The 17754-nt window shown below is 32.9% G+C and overlaps 1 protein-coding gene across 1 annotated transcript; it reads left to right on the forward strand.

Annotated features, from left to right (window-relative positions):
- Positions 1 to 7288, forward strand: LOC127709498 (uncharacterized). The gene is made up of 4 exons (XM_052215101.1): positions 1 to 57; positions 3017 to 3085; positions 4947 to 5015; positions 6088 to 7288. The coding sequence occupies exons 2-4, from the start codon at positions 3079 to 3081 to the stop codon at positions 7005 to 7007; spliced, it is 996 nt and encodes a 331-aa protein (XP_052071061.1). The 5' UTR covers positions 1 to 57; positions 3017 to 3078; the 3' UTR covers positions 7008 to 7288.
- Positions 7289 to 17754: the final 10466 nt, after the last annotated feature.

The raw sequence follows: 17754 nt of genomic DNA on the forward strand, positions 1-17754 counted from the left end.
CAGAAGTAGGGTGTGTTCCAAAGACAAGTATTCCAACGATACATACTTCCTATACAGGTATGCACTTAGTAATCAGTTTCAAGACTTTGTTTCGTTAATCAATTTTCTCAGAGGTCAATATAAAATAAAAAATAACAACAATACCGAACTCCAAGGAAAATTCAAATCGAAAAGTCCCTTATCAAATGGCAAAATCCAAAGTTCAAACACATCAAACGAACGAAAAACAACTGTCATAGACTTGGTACAGGCATTTCCTTATTTAAAAAATGATGGATTAAACCTGGTTTTATAGCTAGCTAAACCTCTCACGTGTATGACAGTCACATAAAATTCCATTATATTTACAACAATGTGTGAACAAAACAAACAGACATAACAGGTAATAATGTCAAAAATAGGGGTACAGCAGTCAACATTTTGTTATAATCTTAATTACTATAAAAACAAAAGTTTGGATTGTTAATGGAAAGAACATCATCAATATATCTGAATGTGAAATTAAATGATCTGGCTTCTTTGATCTTCTTGTTTCTAGTATGTTGTTGTTCAAATTGAAATTGATCTTCTTTCTTCTAGTATGTGGCTGTTTAATTGAGAAAAAAAACTAAAACGTTAAAAAAGTGTTTCCATGAAAGTTTACTAATACTATTTTTTTTATATTTTACAAATGTATTATCGAACGTAAAGTAAAAGACCTTGTACAAGTATATGTGCCTTTGATTAATACTCATCAAATGACTATCATCGGACAAACGTACATATTTTTTTCTATTTGTTATTTTACTGATACATGATTTCCTTGATAGAGGGTTTCTGCTCACAAGGGAGCTATTACAGTAAACCAAGAGTTCCAGGTGGTGAAGTTGAAATCATCCCTTCGTAACATTACAGACGCCATTACGAGTTGGTTGACCGTTATAAAAATATCCGTTTAACAGATTACAAAATATATGTTCCAAATGTCGTATCTGCAATCCCGTCCCCTTTTCCCGAATGTGACCCGACCGAATTAGACTTATTACCGGGTTTATACTAGCATGAGCAACAAGATGGGTGCCACACGTGGAGCAGGATCTGCTTACCCTTCAGGAGCACCTGAGATCTCCCAGTTTTTGGTGGGGTTATGTTGCTCAGTCTTTAGTTTTCTATGTTGTGTTTTGTGTACTATTGTTTGTCTGTTGGTCTTTTTCTTTTTTAGCCATGGCGTTGTTTGTTTTCGACTTATGAGTTTGAATGTCCCTTTGGTATCTTTCGCCTCACTTTTACAAAGATGTGATCAATGAACTTTATAAACGAGCAAACGCCTGTGGAACGTTAACGTTATGCTATTTTCATGAAAAGTGGGCAATTCACAAGTTTAAAGAAAAAAGATAAAAACGAACAGACATTCAGCAGTCCATTTAACACTTTTCCGGACATATAAGATATTGTAAGAAAGCTCCTTCCAAAACCCGGTGGTAAATCCAGGTGCTCAGGACAGACTATCAGTTTACACTCATAAGACATACCCGTCGTACAAGTATATTCAATAACAAACAAAGTTATGCGATGTCGCATTCGTGATGTCACAAAGAATGAAAGAAAAAAATGAGTGTAACAACGAAACAACCAGACATCGTATATTACTTATTGGTCTTCTATAAAAGATATATTCCCAACGATGATGACATTCGTAAACAAATTGATGACGAAGCTCCAATTGTAATATAAATCTATACATCTATATGATCAATGATCAAAATAACAAAAAACAAACGATAACGCCATGATTGCTGTTCTTCATTCCAACGTCAAAAAAATGCTTTAAAAAAAAACCCGAATTCCAAGGGAAATTCAAGACGAAAAGTCCTTTATAAAATGGCAAAATCCAAAGCTTAAACACATCAATCGAATGGAAAACAACTGTCATATTCCTGACTTGGTACAAGCATTTCCTTATGTTGAAAATGGTGGATTAAACCTCGTTATATAGCTAGCGAAACCTCTCACTTGGAAAACAGTTGCATAGACTTCTATTTTATTGAAAACAATGTGTTAGCAAAACAAATAGAATTAGTACTCCCGACTCGATGCCAGTTCCAAACAAACAATAGCATCGTATATAAGTATGTTCCACATCTACCTTAATACATGTAGCAGAAAGAATGTCTAATAGCTACACAAATAATTCAAACAGTCCTTTAAATGAGTATCTTACTAGCCATATGCTTACACAATAGTGTACATCGTACACGCTTAGTGTGTATTTAATTTCATTCTACAAAGATATTGCTATAAGAAAAACCCTAAGAATTAACAGGCCACATTGAAAACCTGCTTCTTTTCAACGAATATAACCATTAGGCTATTTCTATGTAAACACTCATCAGTGCGACTATTCTCATAACTTGGTGCTCCAGATACATGTTTCGTCTACATAACCCTCATAATCGACACTCTATTCAAAACAGTAGAAAGGACTAACCAATATCAAAGTTGAAGAGCGTTTGAAAACAAAATATTAACAAAAAAGCAGTGGAAAATATGGGCCAGTTTTGTCTTATGTCAACATACATTAGTATCTCGAGGGTTTTCAAAAAATTGAAACAAAAAATTACGGAACATTAAATATATCTTTGGAGTTTTTGGTGCATGTAAACGTATTCCGCAACAATATGGGTTTTCCAAATTTTAAGAGACATAAGATAACGGTATTAAAATCTATGATCCAACTTCACCAGGCAACTTTCTATTGCGAAGATGGAACACATTATGACTACATTTAAGCCTGATTATTCCGTCTATTCGATAAATCTATGAATATATTGTTTGTGTAACATTGAATAAAAAATGACAGTACCGGCCAGCATTACATCTGTTTTCCAATTTCGGGACAAAATCGGTTATAGGAAAATACAAAAAGATACATATTTAAATAATCAAGACATAGGGATATGCATATGGAATCGACTTGATCATAAATGCTAAATGTAAATAAATAAAGGTTTGTAAGCATTAAATATTTTTCCTGTAGGAACTATTGGACCAGTTTTACTTCCAACTGATAGAGCAACTGCAAAAGAAGCAACTGGTATAATGAATGGTTAGTAAACCGACACAATTATCTATTTGTTACTTCTTGACATTCTTATAACTGTATTAAGGTTTGCACATTATAAGCAACCGATTTTTTCATTTGTTGACAGCAGATGGCCATCATGTGAATAGATTTAAAAGTCTATGCATTGCTTTTTAACTGATACCCATGTACTTTCTTGCACGATATAAATTATATCCAAAGTCTTGAATTAGAAAATAAATGTAAGAATATTTCAAATTTAGAATAAAAAGCATGATATTAATAAATGATAGTCCGAGTTTGCTTTAAAGTCTGTCGGCCATTGTGTGGTCTTGCAGGGGCCGTATTACTACAGAACGCAGTGCATATAGAAAAAAGTAATACCCACATTTACGATAGCATGTTTCTGTCTCGAAATCAAGAAGATCTATTGTCAAGTAATTAAATCATACAACGTTCGCTTTCTTAATATTCTTCCTCTACGAATATGTACCTTGTAAATGTTGTAATAACCAACTTCCACTCTTGAGCACAAACAAAAGTATATTACGTCAGAACGACAGAACGACTTCTGACTATATAACGATTATCTTTAATTATAAAAAGCTATCAGTGATTAAATAATGTCTTTTTACTTATTTTTTCACTGTCCAATGATATATTGGGCTTAAGATTGTAAACATTCTGTAAGATATTTAAGTCACCGTGTACGATCCTCATTAAAAGTCAATGTCGTAAAACATTTTTAACAAAAATACCGAACTCCAAAGTGCGTTCAAAAAGGGGGAGAGTCAATGAAACCTGACAAAAGCAAAAGTAAGACTATATCAACCAACAGAATGATATATAGCAGTTTACAGACAAATAAAGGAAAACGCCATGATAACTCTGCTTCATTCCAACGCCAATAATTGCCTTCAACATGGAATTAGAACTCCCGACGCGATGTCAGTTCCAAACAGACCATAGCATCGTATATAGCTATGTTCCACAACTATCCGCAATGCCAAAAAAGAATGTCTAATAGATTCTCTAATAATTCAAACAGTGCTCTAAATGAGTATCTTGCTAGCCATTTGCTTACAAAATAGTGCACATCGTACACTCTTAGTATGTATTCAATTTTATTCTACAGAGATATGGCTATAAGCAAAATCCCTAAGAAATACTTCTTTAAGTTTAGTGATGGCGTATAAGAAGACCACATTGAAGACCTCCTTATCTTACATGACTATAACCAATTTAGCTATTTCGACGATTCTCATAACAGGGAACGCCAGATACATGTTTCGTTTACATAACCCTCATAATTGGCCCTCTTTTCCAAACAATAGGAAGGACTAACCAATATCGAAGTTGAAGAGCATATGAAAGCAAAAAAGCAGTGGAAAATGTTGGTCAATTATGTCTTATGTCAACATACATGTCCTTTAGTACCTCCTGGATTTTCAAAAAAATTGGAACAAACAATTTTACGAAATATTAAAGATAGCTTTGGAGTTTTTAGTGCATGTAAACGTATACCGCAATAATATTGTTTTCCAAATGACCTTTCAAAATGCATAAGGTAACAGTATTAAAATCAATGATCCAACCTCAACAGGCAACTTTGTATTGCGAAGATAGAACACTCTATGACAAAATTTAAGCCTGATCATTTCGTCTATTCGATAAATCTATGAATATTTTTACCATAACATTAAATGAAAATTGACAGTACCAGCCAGCAATGCATCTGTTTTCCAATTTCGGAACAAAATCAGCTATAGGAAAATAAAAAAAAGATACACATTTAAGTAATCAAGTCATAGGGATAGGGAATCGACTTGATACCAATTTTCAAATGTTAAGAATTAAAGATTTGTAAGCATTAATTTCTCTTTAGGAACCATAGAACCAGTGTCACCTCCAAATGATAGAGCAACTGCAAAAGAAGCAACTGTTATAAGGAATGGTTAGTAAACCAACATAATTGTCTATTTATTACTACTTTGCATTCTTATAACTGCATTCAAGCTTGCACATTATAAGTAAATGCTCATTATATTTGTTGACAACACAATGTGATACATTTAAAAGTCTATCTATTGCTTTTAAGTTTTATACCAATGTTACTTTCTTGAACGATAGAAACTAAATCTAAAGTCGTGAATGAGGAAATTGGTGTAAAAATATTTCAAATTTGAAATAAAATCATAAATCTAATAAATGATAGTCCGAGATTGCTTAAAAGTCTGACGGCCATTTTGTGGTCTTGCAGGAGCCGTGTGACTACAGAACGCAGTGCATATAGAAAAATAATTAAGTTCTAACCCAGATTTACGATGGCATGTTTCTGTCTCGAAATCGAAAAGTGCTATTGTCAAGCAGTTAAATCATACAACATTCGCTTTCTTAATAGTTTTGCTCTACGAATATGTACCTTGTAAATATTGTTATCACCAAATACCACTCTTAAGCACAAAATAAAGTATAAGACGTCAGACGTCAGAGTAACTTCTGACTAAATACTGATTACCTTCATTTGTAAATATCTATTTGTGATTCATATTTTCACCGTCCAATAATATATATGGCTTTAGATTGTAAATATTCAGTAGAATATTTAACCCACATTGGAAGTCAATGTCCTAAAAAAGAATTAACAAACATACCGACCTTCAAAGTAAATTCAAAAAGAGGGAAAGACCTTAAAACCTGACAAAGCAAACGTAAGACTATATCAACCAACAAAATAATCGATAGCAGTTTATAGACAAATGGGAAAATGCAAACCAGATTTGTTTTTTTATGTTTTGGAAAATATAAGGATTTCCAATATAATCCTGTTTTTGCTGTTGTCACTTCTGATTTGGTTACAACAGCCGAAATCACATTTTTGAAACATTATCTCTGTGTAGAAGAGATGCGGAAAGGGAAAAGTAAATATTCGTGAATGCGTATTTGCATGTTCTATTAGGTACATTTTGTACGTTTTTTTTAGCTAATCATATATGACTTCTTGTTATTTGTACTCATTATTGCAGGAACTTCAAACACTGAATGGATAATTTATACACTTTGTATTACTGGTTTTTTCGTTCTTACTGTCTTGTACCATTTGTTTCGTAAATACAGAAAGCGACACGCCTTAGACTTCAGAGTAGTAAATGAAAAAGTGATCTCAAAACCTTTAGAACTAACTTCATATATTGATGACATCTATGATGAAGTCGATGAGAACCCATTAACATTTTTCACGATGGGATCTAATAATACATCCCAAGCATCTCGTATTGATGATATCTATGATGAAGTCGATGAGAACCCATTAGCATTTGTCACGATGGGATCTAATGTTACATCCCAAGCATCTCATAATGAAACTATTAATTTTGTGTTTGATGATAAACAATCTAATATAGCAGGCAATGAACACGAAGAAGCTGGATATTTTGATCTGTATTTCGGAATGAAAGAAGGCGCCGATGAACAACAAGAAAATCGAGCATTGCAAAAAGAAAGCATTTCAACTAGTTCTTCCAACTCAAACGTTGTTGGTCAAAATAATACAGAATATCCAAAACCGTACATACCACTGCAGGAATATTTCCAAGAAGAATCACATGCTTGTGAAATAGCTGTTATGGTTCATCAGTGTATCGAGCGTTCATCGGGGTCTGACAAGGATGCTAAAATGAATATATATTCTAACGTGAATATACCGCTGCAGAAAGACAGGCAAATGAACAGTCAGGCTAATGAAAATCAGCTGTCGCATAACAGTAAGACAGTACATGATACAACACTGCAGACAGCTCTTCCATCGGTATACAGAACTGGTTACTTCAAAGATCACATAAACAAGTACATCTACTATGCATCTGATAACAATATTGCTAATTGTGGTGAAATAGAATCTTTCAAAGACAAAACATTTGAAAATAGAAATCCAAAGACACTTTAACAGAAATCATTTCGTTGTGGTTTTGTGTATAAGGAAAAGTTTAAAAAAGAATATTTGAACTGCACTGTCTATTCAAAGGAATAAAACAAACAGTAACTATCATGCTAGTTCTTTTAGATGTTATGGTAGTTAAACATGTTAGATGTTTGAGTCTTTAAACTTAATTTGATATAAACAGAAACTTTCAAAGACTGGTATTCTCAGTCTTGTTTTAACTGTAAATCTGGATAATTATATGTGTTATGTACACATAGGCTATGAATAGGTGAACATTTTTTTTATATTTTGTACATTATTGCGTATGCAGTTTTACTTTGCATTCTAGTATCCACAAGTAGGTGTTATAGAAAAACAAAGGATATTGGGTATCTATCCATGACACAAAATCAGTACATTCACAGCAAAAAACACACAAAAAGCAAAGGAACAGCGTGTTTATATCTTACTCTATCCATTTTCGAAAATAGCACGGCTTCAGACTAAGGCTGCAATACATCTAATATTAAGGTCGTTACTGCATATTGTACAACTAAAGCTGCGCTTAAAAGATGTCAATAAGCATGTGTTACCTTATTTGATTTTTAGTAAAGCTAAATCAGCAAAAATTTCGTTCAGAGGGTACTCTACGAAACGGTGCACTTGAAAATCAAGGAAAAATGCGATAAGCAAGTAACACAATATAATTATTAAGCCCGCCGCAGTACTTTTGAAATAGTCATGCCCTTCGTTTTTACAATTACACTTTTGTATCCGAAACTGATCCCTTACCGACTTAAATAGTGTAAAGTAAAATCACAAAAATACTGAACTCCGAGGAAAATTCAAAAAGGAAAGTCCGTAATCAAACGGCAAAATCAAAAGCTGAAGCACTTCAAACGAATGGATAACAACTGTCATATTCCTGACTTGATACAGGTTTGGCAAGCCACAAAACCAGGTTCAATCCACAAGTTCTTATGTAGAAACTTGTGGATTGAACCTGGTTTTGTGGCTTGCCAAACCTCGCACTTTCATGGCAATGTTAAATATAACACTAAAATGACTGCGATTGTTTTAATCAATTTCTTCTCGCCTGATATACATTTGCAACTTTTATCCCTTTTAACCAACGGAAAAAAATTGCGGATAAACTTTGGGTGATCGTCATTAGTGCACTCGAAAGTACAATTTCAAGAAAATATTACCGGTCTCGGCTCATGAGTTACTGCTCATGCTTCGATCACACCAGACCCAACCATGTTCATGGGAGAGAAAGAATTATCGACACCGTGAAATAACTGTCTATAATCAAATGATTCCCAAGATCTCTATAAAAATTGAACAAAAACAATTAACTCAGAACCCGGTAGTCATTTTACCTGCGTCGCTGAAGGCGAAAGCAGGTCTAGTATCCGCTCGACACTGTCCGTCCGTCCATCCATCCGAAATACCTTACATACAAAACTTTTCTCAAAATTTTCCTGGCCTTTATCGAAGGGAATGATTTTATATTTGGTCTGCAGCTTTATAATTATGAGTTGTGGCTTGTAAACAATGTTTACATCTGCAGCCGTGCAGCCACTTCCTGTTGCCAATAGTTTGAAATTTGACAAGATAAATTTTCGGTTTTTTTTTTTTGGCTTGTTTGGAAGGGAATTATTTGATATTTGGTCTGCAACATAATAATTATGAGTTGCAGCGTGTAAGCAATTTTTACATCAACCATGCAGCCACTTCCTGTTTCCCGATAGTTTGAGTTTTTACAACACTCATTGTTTAAGAAAAATTCTCTTTCAATGATAGGGAATGGTCAGGTATGATTCAGTATACATCCAACATCAATCAATTACATGCAGTGACGCAGATCCAGACCTGGTATTGGTCTTGTTTAATGAGTTGAATAGAAAGATAGTAAAATTTCAACTTTTTGAGTTCACCTATTTAACATTTCTACAGAGTCAGACGAATATTCGACACAGAGATGTTCATTGATAACGCTGTTGTATTTTTTAGTATACTAGTATTCTTGATTTTTTTATACCAAAAACGTGGACAAGATTGTTTTCCCAATTCGGAAAATATAAAAGATAATAAATATATACGAATCGGAAAGTATTATTCCATGAACAATAAAAAGTTCTTCAGCACCCCTACTCTGTATCCTCATTCTCTAAAAAAGATATGGAAAATGAATGTTTTAGCATAAACATTAAATATTGTCTACATGCTCCTAAGTTTGATCGCCCTTTCTTTACACATAGCCAACGACAATACGATTTATTAATGTCTCATGTAAAATTTATCTAATGATGTTTGTCCATTCCATCACACTCCGTACATTAACAGCATTTTGAACCTGGATAATACCATATACAATAATTAATGTGTACACTTTACTTCATATATTTCTTAAAAACCCCGTTGTTCAACTGTAGAAAAACACTTTGCTTTGGAACGACGATTTATATATGCGCTTTGAGACGACCCAAGATTTAAGTACTACATGAAAGTGTAATTGTAATCCTAATGGTAGGTGTATGACAGTTTCCGCAAATGTCTATTAATTACTATCGTCCCTCCTATCCAAAGATATATTTGCTTCCTGTTTTATTGAAAATAGGACCATCAACTGCTTAAAATACGAGAAAGATTTATCAAATAATAGACGGATTTAAACAGTTAAATTGGAAAAAACAACACGTTATAATTTCATGCGTCCGAAGCGCTTTTCTGGATTTACCTTAATCAGGAAAGATCAAAGTTTCTTTAGTTTCTTTATAATTTCAAAATTTATATATGGGCAATTTTAGAAGGTTTGTTATAAATATTGTCAGTACCGAAGTATTTAAAACAATAAGATTTATATGCTAAGCAAATTTTAACTCACCAAAGAATGTCAAATTTTATGTTGTGGTTTTCTTAATTCTCCTAGAAATACATGCATTCTAAACTAAAATGTGCTCTCTGATGACTGCTTAAAAATTTGCTCTTTAAATAATTCCCTTTCATAACTAAAAGTTGTGTTAACCCTGTCTTACTGATCATTTTTACTGTTTAAAGATTCTCTCTATGTACTGTATAGTTGTTTGTCCAAAATAATATAAAAAGGGGGTGAAAATCGTCATTGAAGGGCAATAACTCCTATATGGAGTCGACTAACAGTTTCGAATATGTCTTCTATTTGCAGATCAATTCTTGTCGATCATTTTTGCTGTCTACAGGTTCCGTCTATCTATTATAGTTTTTAAGTTAATAGGCAGAAAAAAAACGCAAAAAGACGGTAAAAATCGTCATTAAGGACAATGACTCCAATAATGACTCTGACGATTTTGGCTATGTTGACTTATTTGTAAATTATGACATGTTAATCATTTTTCTATTTAAAGTTTTTTTTCTCTTTCTTCCAAGGTTTTCAAGCTTATAGTTGCTCTAACGTCTGACTTTATATACTTTTATTTTTCTAAACAAATATGACTTTCATTGAAAGGCAATAATTTCTGGACGAAGTCGCCCGACAGTTTTGATGTAAAAATACAGTTGGCAGATCTAATCATACTGAATATAACGGTCCCTTTCAGATTTTCTCTTTCTTAAGCGGTTTTAAAGTTAATCAACAAAACTTGCTTTTTACCCATAATTAGTTATAATTTATAGCCATTCCGGCCATGTTGGTTGGCAGCCTAGACCATCGGACATACATTTTAAACAATATATTGTAATGGGAATTATGGCTAATTTTGGGTCCAATTGGCCCAATAGTTTTAGAGGAGAAGACGTTTGTTAAAGTTAACAAACGACGGACACGAATACGATAGACAATGGACGTCATGAGATGAGAATAGCTCACTTGACTCTGTGGGTCAGGTGAGCGAATAAAGAGACTGTGTGATAAAAAGCTAAATAATAATGAATAATTTATAGATAAAAGAATAAGAAGACACTAAAATAAACTAAATGTAAAAAGGAAACAGAAAAAGATAACAGAAATTTGAGAATGTGTGTTTTAGTGTGGTGAAACTAATGGTCTAAAAGACCGTTTATGTTCGCCTCTGCTAAATGGCGCTACCTCAGAATAAATACTTTAAAAATATTAACAGTTGACACTTTACAAAAAACTTACATGATAAGATATTGGATATGGCAAACAATTTTATAAAGATGATAAAAATCATACTTCAATTGATTTTTACGGATATATTTAATGTCGAAAATTTGGCTTTTTTCTAAACAACATAACTGAAACGCCTTGTTATTTTATTAGGAACCCGATCAATTTACACTTCAATAAACCCCCTATTGCGTTCGTTTTTAGAACAATTAACCAATGTTTTGAAGAGGGGGGGGGGGATATCTGTTTCGCATGTGATACTTGTCGTGTTACAAAATATTTTGATAATGTATATCAAGTGATTAGGCATCACGAAATAGCGGATTGATAGTTGACTCCTATTTAACCCTAAGACGTCGCCAGTCAGTAATTTTTCTAACCCTCAAACTTGAGCGAACTTGAATACGTTTTTCATGATACAGGAGAGCCAAGACTGTTACCGATATTAACAGCACAGACATTGAAAAATTAAAGAGAACCAAGAATAACACTTAAACTTATGCAGCGTGTCTCCTATTACCCTGTCATCATGAAAACTTGTCATCTATTTAACATTGTTAAAAACTAAAACCTTAATTATTTGAAACAAGTAGAAATTTTTCATAATAATCATTTCCTCGGCTAAGAAAATTCAATAACTAAAGATATATGAGATTAATTTTGGGTTTATTTGGATTAAAGTACCTTTTTATATGTAACACCTTTTAGTAATTATTTCAGAACAGATCGATTATGATTGTATCATGTTTTGATTATGAGCAAAAACAGGAATACTGAATAAAAGACTTCGTTTATAGGCAAGTTCTCAAACCGGACGCCAAATAAAGTATGATGTTGAATTTACATTTGCTGATTTAAGGTAAATAATAAAAAAAAAAAAGGTTAAGTCACAGAGCCTTTTACAACCAGGCTCTAACTAGGGGCGTGTTTTATTGGTCTCTTCTGCACATCTCCAGAATGTCTTCTGGTGAAGAGTCCAAAAAAATGAATCAGGACCTCTTCTGGAGATATTCTACGGAAGATCCAAAAAACAAAAATTCAATTTGCCGTCGAATATAGCAGATTTTTGTTATGTTGGGTGATATAAATGAAGTTTACGATGATTTTATAGAAAATTAAGATACGTCCGGTAGACATGACTGTAAAAGTGTGCTCTGTTCGTGACATTTTTCTTTGTTCTTTCTTCTAACTCAATTTTGCTAGACAAATCACCATTTGATTTTTAAGAACTATCTTAAACTGCACAAAAATTCGTCAATGTTTGTCTCGAATATGATAAAAAAAGGACATCTTGTCTATCCAATTTTTTTTTAAAGTAACCAAACTGGATTACTTTTGTATAAAGCAAAGATATCGGAAAGTTCTCAAAATCATTTTTCTCTGGTGGTCCTTGAAGAAAATATTCTGGTCCTAACTATTATTTCTATATCAAAATTTCGATGGTCAAAACCTTCGGACCACCACTTTTCAAAAATTTTCATTGTATATGGATCTTCATATGCAAGTATACAATGTATACCAGACATTTCTCAGACTCTTTTTATTCTTTTTTTTTTAATAAATCCGTTGGTTGTGTACTGATTGATACTTCAGTCTGGGAGAACAAGATTTATTTCAGTACTAGTTGTAATTAGCTTTAAATAATTTTCCAGTAATTGCAAATACTCTTTTTTCGGTGCTTTGTGTCTATTGTCTTATTGTAAGTTTTTTGTGTGTGTCTCGTACCGATTTTTTGAGTTAATCTAATTGCAATTGATTTGTGCAGGTTGTTCTTATATTGTACTATTACACCAATGTCCCAGCTTCGGGGAGGGTTGAGCGCTCACAAACATGTTCTTGTACTGTTACACCACTGTCCAAGGTTAGGGGGCGGGTTGGGCTGGATCCCTCTAACATGTTTAACCCCGCCACATTCTGTATGTATGTGCCTGTCCCAAGTCGGGAGCCTGTAATTCAGTGGTTGTCGTTTGTTGCTGTGTTACATATTTGTTTTTCGTTCATTTTTTTGTACATTAATTAGACCGTTAGTTTTCTCGTTTGAATTGTTTTACATTTGTGATTTCGGGGCCTTTTATAGCTGACTATGCGGTATGGGCTTTGCTTATTGTTGAAGGCCGTATGGTGACCTATAGCTGTTAATTGCTGTGTCATTTGATCTCTTGTGGATGGTTGTCTCATTGGCAATCTTCGTTTTTATATCAACCCTGCCATATTCTTTGTGTGCCTGTCCCAAGTCAGGAGCCTGTAGTTTAGTGGTTGTCGTTGGTTCATTTCTCGACTCATATTTGATATTTTGTAAATTATTTTGTTATGTATAATTAGGCCGTTAATTTTTTCGTTTGAATTGTTTCTCACACTTTTCACGTCGGGCCTTTTATAGACGACTTTTAATACAGTATCGAGTTTTGTTATTGTTGAAGGCCTAAATTACTGTTGCCTATAATTGCTTACATCCACTTCATATTTAAACTCCGGTGGATAGTTGCCTCATTAGCAATCATACATCTCTTCGTTTTTTTATTATATACCTGACTTTTAAACTCGTGTTTTCCTGAACCGAGTCCTGAACATGCATGACATATTTGTCACTGGGCGTTAAAAATTAGCAACAAACAATCAATCAATTTAAACTTGTGTTAAATAAGAAGAAAAACCATATGATATTTATTCATTTATTGGGGTGGGGGACAGGAGGATTTCATATATGAATATGGTTGCCTGGTTAGAGCTGAAAAATAGGCATAATTAGCGACAGATTAAAAAAGTTAATAATGCCCTCTTCCCTTCCCCATCCTTCATCTATAATTTCAACTGACCACCACGGAATAGCCCAACTTAGTGTTGAAAGTAGCGTTAAACACCAATCAATCAAAATCCTTTCCCTAGAATATCAAATTGTCGTCCCTTAACTGTTATTGTCCGTGTAGTTCTTATATTTATCCAGCTTATCGTCCTACAGGGATGTCCTACTAAGACTGTCATACCATAAAAACGTTTATAACACAGCTCACATTCTAATATATCTGCATTCATAAATTTATCAATGTCAATTAGACTAAACGACGCCATGTTTGTTATGTGCCTCTGCCGTCTAAACTACCTATCAAAAAAGAAGAGGTGGAAGAGAGCCAGAAGATCTTCCCTATGCAAAAAAACAGAAATGGACCTCTTCTGGCTCACTACCGAAGAACAAAAAAACACGCCCTAGAAGTCGCCACTTTTAAGATACATCTAAAAACCCAGACGATGCATAAGATTCAATCTCAACAATTAAAAACATCGTATCGAGGTGATGAACAAATGAAAACAATGTCCTTTCGAAGGATAAAAGTTATGACCCGGGCATGAAAATATATATACAATATATGTACATTGTCGGAAAATATAAAATTTATTTGTATGAGCTTTAGAAACAGGACGAAAAGCGAGGCTCGCCGAGCTTTTCTCCTGTTTCGTAGCGAGTACAAATAAATTTTATATTTTCCGATAGTGTACATATATTGTTTTTATCCTGAAATTTACACACAACACTTGAAACTTTAGTTTTTAAAATCTAAATCATTGTCTCTATTTTTTCAAAGAAGTCGACATAGTTTAAACGCGGACCGCGAAGAGGACCCCAAAGTGAACTGGTACGCAAAAAGAAATATCCACATTACCGCTTGCTCAACATGGAAGAGGGGTAACAGGAGACTTTATTTGTACAAGTACAAATAAAGCAAAAATTTATTTGTGTACCTGTTATTTGTAAATAGTTGGCTGAATGCAGGATAAATATAAAAACAAGTACTATCTAAAAAAATATATATACCTGACGCCTTCAGAAGGGAGTATTATTTTAAACTTAATTTTTATGTCTATTTGATCATGTTTAAATAAATTACCTAAATTTGACGTCAAAATCTGACAATTCTGAAACTTGAGTACACGCACTTGTATCGAACAAATACATGTACGTGCCGTTAATTAATTTGTAAAGGGATGTAGACAAGTGAAATTAAAATAAAATGAAATATAAACAATGTAGCATATTACAACTTAAACAAAAAACGATTTAAGTACATTCTAGCTAATAAAGCTTAAATTATGGATTTACTGGATTGATTTAAAACCAAGATTTATCTCTACAGTCGATATTAATAGGCATACATGATCAAGATCGCACGATCGCGATGGCAGTGAAATGAAAACCTGCAAGTTTGGGAATAATTCGCATTAGTGATAATGACCATTTCAATACATTCGTTATGTTTATTTGAATGTTTTCATCTTAAAGATGTAAGATTTTTGTCTGCAAATTAGTCTTTTTATGTAGCGTGTAAATATCTTTTGAATTGTTTAAATGTTAACGTACTCTATAACCCCGCGAAAAATATAGAATGGATGATGCGTTCTAGTATAATAGTTTGTATTGAAATTCAAAATTTTCCACTAGTAAATACGTTTCTGTTGTAGTATAAGAATAATAGGAAGATGTGGAATTATTACCAATTAGACAACAGGTCGACGTACGGCCTTCAACATTGAGTAAAACCCATACCGCATAGTAAGCTATAAAAGGTCCCGAAATGCAGATATCTATATTAAAAAAAATCATATACTGTACATCACTAAATATTAAACAACGTAGGTTCAAACATCGACAGTGACACTTTTGCCCATTCAGAGAGCAGACCAGCGACAACGCACACACTGTTACCATTATGGTTTAACATCATTAAGTTCAAAGGTTACGAATTCGAAACTATATCGACTGAGTCAAAACATGCCAAGAATACGGACCTTTTAGGTCAAAGATAGACGTCTCATTAATGTTATGATAAAAGCAACACCATTGTGTCAAATAGATATGGAAAGTTTTGTTCGGACAAGGTTAAAGAAGAAAATAAAAAATTGAAGAAGAAAAAGAAGAAGGACAAGAAGATCTCGCTTCGTCGAAGGGGGTGTATAATAAAGAAAAATGTGAAAATAAAAAATGTAAAAATAAACATAACTTTTATAAGTAATACATGTTAAAGAAGAATTTCTTTAAACAATCCTTTCCTTTATAAAAGAACATTCCCAGACCAATGCTTTGACAATATTGTCCGCATATACAATTAAATTATTGTGAACAAATGGTCGTCAAAATTTTGATGAAAATTGAAGACCCATCAAATTGGTATATGTTAGTTATAGTTTATAGCTGAGTATCCATTGAATCTAACTACTGGTGTCATTCCCGTATAACTAGCTTATATCTTCACTAATTGTAAAAAAGAAAAAGCCTTCAAGAAATTAAAAAGTAGAACACATATTGATCAGAAACAAGATATATATTATATGATGGATTTGGCTTTTATTTATATGTCAATTTTGGTCATATAGCTCTACAACTGTTTCAGTTCTTACACATCCTTGACTATCAAATATTCGACTTTGAGCGTTGGTGAAGGCGTTTTTTTTTGTTTTTTTTTTATTTTTAGTAAATAAAGATTGAAAACATGACAAGAAGGCCCAATTGTTCAATACATGCACTATGTCAGTGTTTAATAGAAGTGTTTGATCAATTATGTAATACAATACACAGATCAAAATATATCGATGATAAATGCCTAAGATTAATGTAAAAACACATATTTTTTTTAATGTGATTTTTTTTTAATTTGGAAAACACAACACTTTAACTGATCGATGATTGAAATATAATATAAACGTGAGATAATGTGATAAATTCAAACAAGCATGACCTAAGACTGTTTTTGTATTGTTTGATGTTCTCTAAATTTAGATTATGTAGCCATAACTTATTAGTTGAACATGGAATAACATAAACCTTGAAAACAGACAAATGTAATTTATGCAATCTAGTCATAGGTAATAAATTCCATTACATAATGAATGTGTACATTTCAGAGAAAAAAGAAAAACATATATTAAAGAAAGTTTGACTAGAAGGTCAAATAGTTTACCCTTACCTTTAAATATGTCTTTTACAAACAGGACAGAACTAAGAAGAAATCACTGTATTGTATTTCAAGCGAGTCATACTGCATATGTCTATGTATCCGCAAAATACGGAAAAAATAATTAAAGTATTTCTAAAATCATGCTGCCTTTTGATAATTGAATCAAGATTCATAAGTTTCATGAAAGTTATTACAAAGTTATTGATATCTGAAAAACTTAAACCCCAGACTGGAATCTGAACGTTAACTGCTAAAAAAAAGATATTATGGGTAGAATTTCATCAAAACTTTAGCATGGTATAGATGCTTGACGGTCGGATGTTGATGTCGTTTTGATGTTATATTATTGTTGATTGAGCACTTTCCTACTTATGCTTACCCGGCCCATATCTATTTAATAGCGGCATAAGGCACCAGCCATTCAACTTTTATGTATTTGTGTTTGGGGAGGGGCGGGCATTGTATCTTTGATTTTAAATAAATTTATTCAAAATTTCCTCGAAAAATTCAATATGTCTCAGATAGTATGTGCAACAATAGTTTGTTCCATTGAACATTAAGACGGAGAATGTAACATTGAGTTCCAAATACATGTCTTACGCATGTATGCTCATTCTCATTCCATTCTCAATTTTATGCTGTTGAAAAATAGTATTTACTTTAAAGTAGAAAAAGTGTTTCGCGAAAGAAAAACCTATGGCCCCTCACAAAA

This window comes from Mytilus californianus, unplaced genomic scaffold (assembly GCF_021869535.1).
Source record: "Mytilus californianus isolate M0D057914Y unplaced genomic scaffold, xbMytCali1.0.p SCAF_7, whole genome shotgun sequence".
NCBI classification, from domain to species: Eukaryota; Metazoa; Mollusca; class Bivalvia; order Mytilida; family Mytilidae; genus Mytilus; species Mytilus californianus.

Bases quoted from the DNA above. Each gene is read 5' to 3' on its own strand.
- LOC127709498 (XM_052215101.1), top strand. The intron at 5,016-6,087 runs GTTAGTAAACCA...TCATTATTGCAG, and splicing joins AGCAACTGTTATAAGGAATG to GAACTTCAAACACTGAATGG.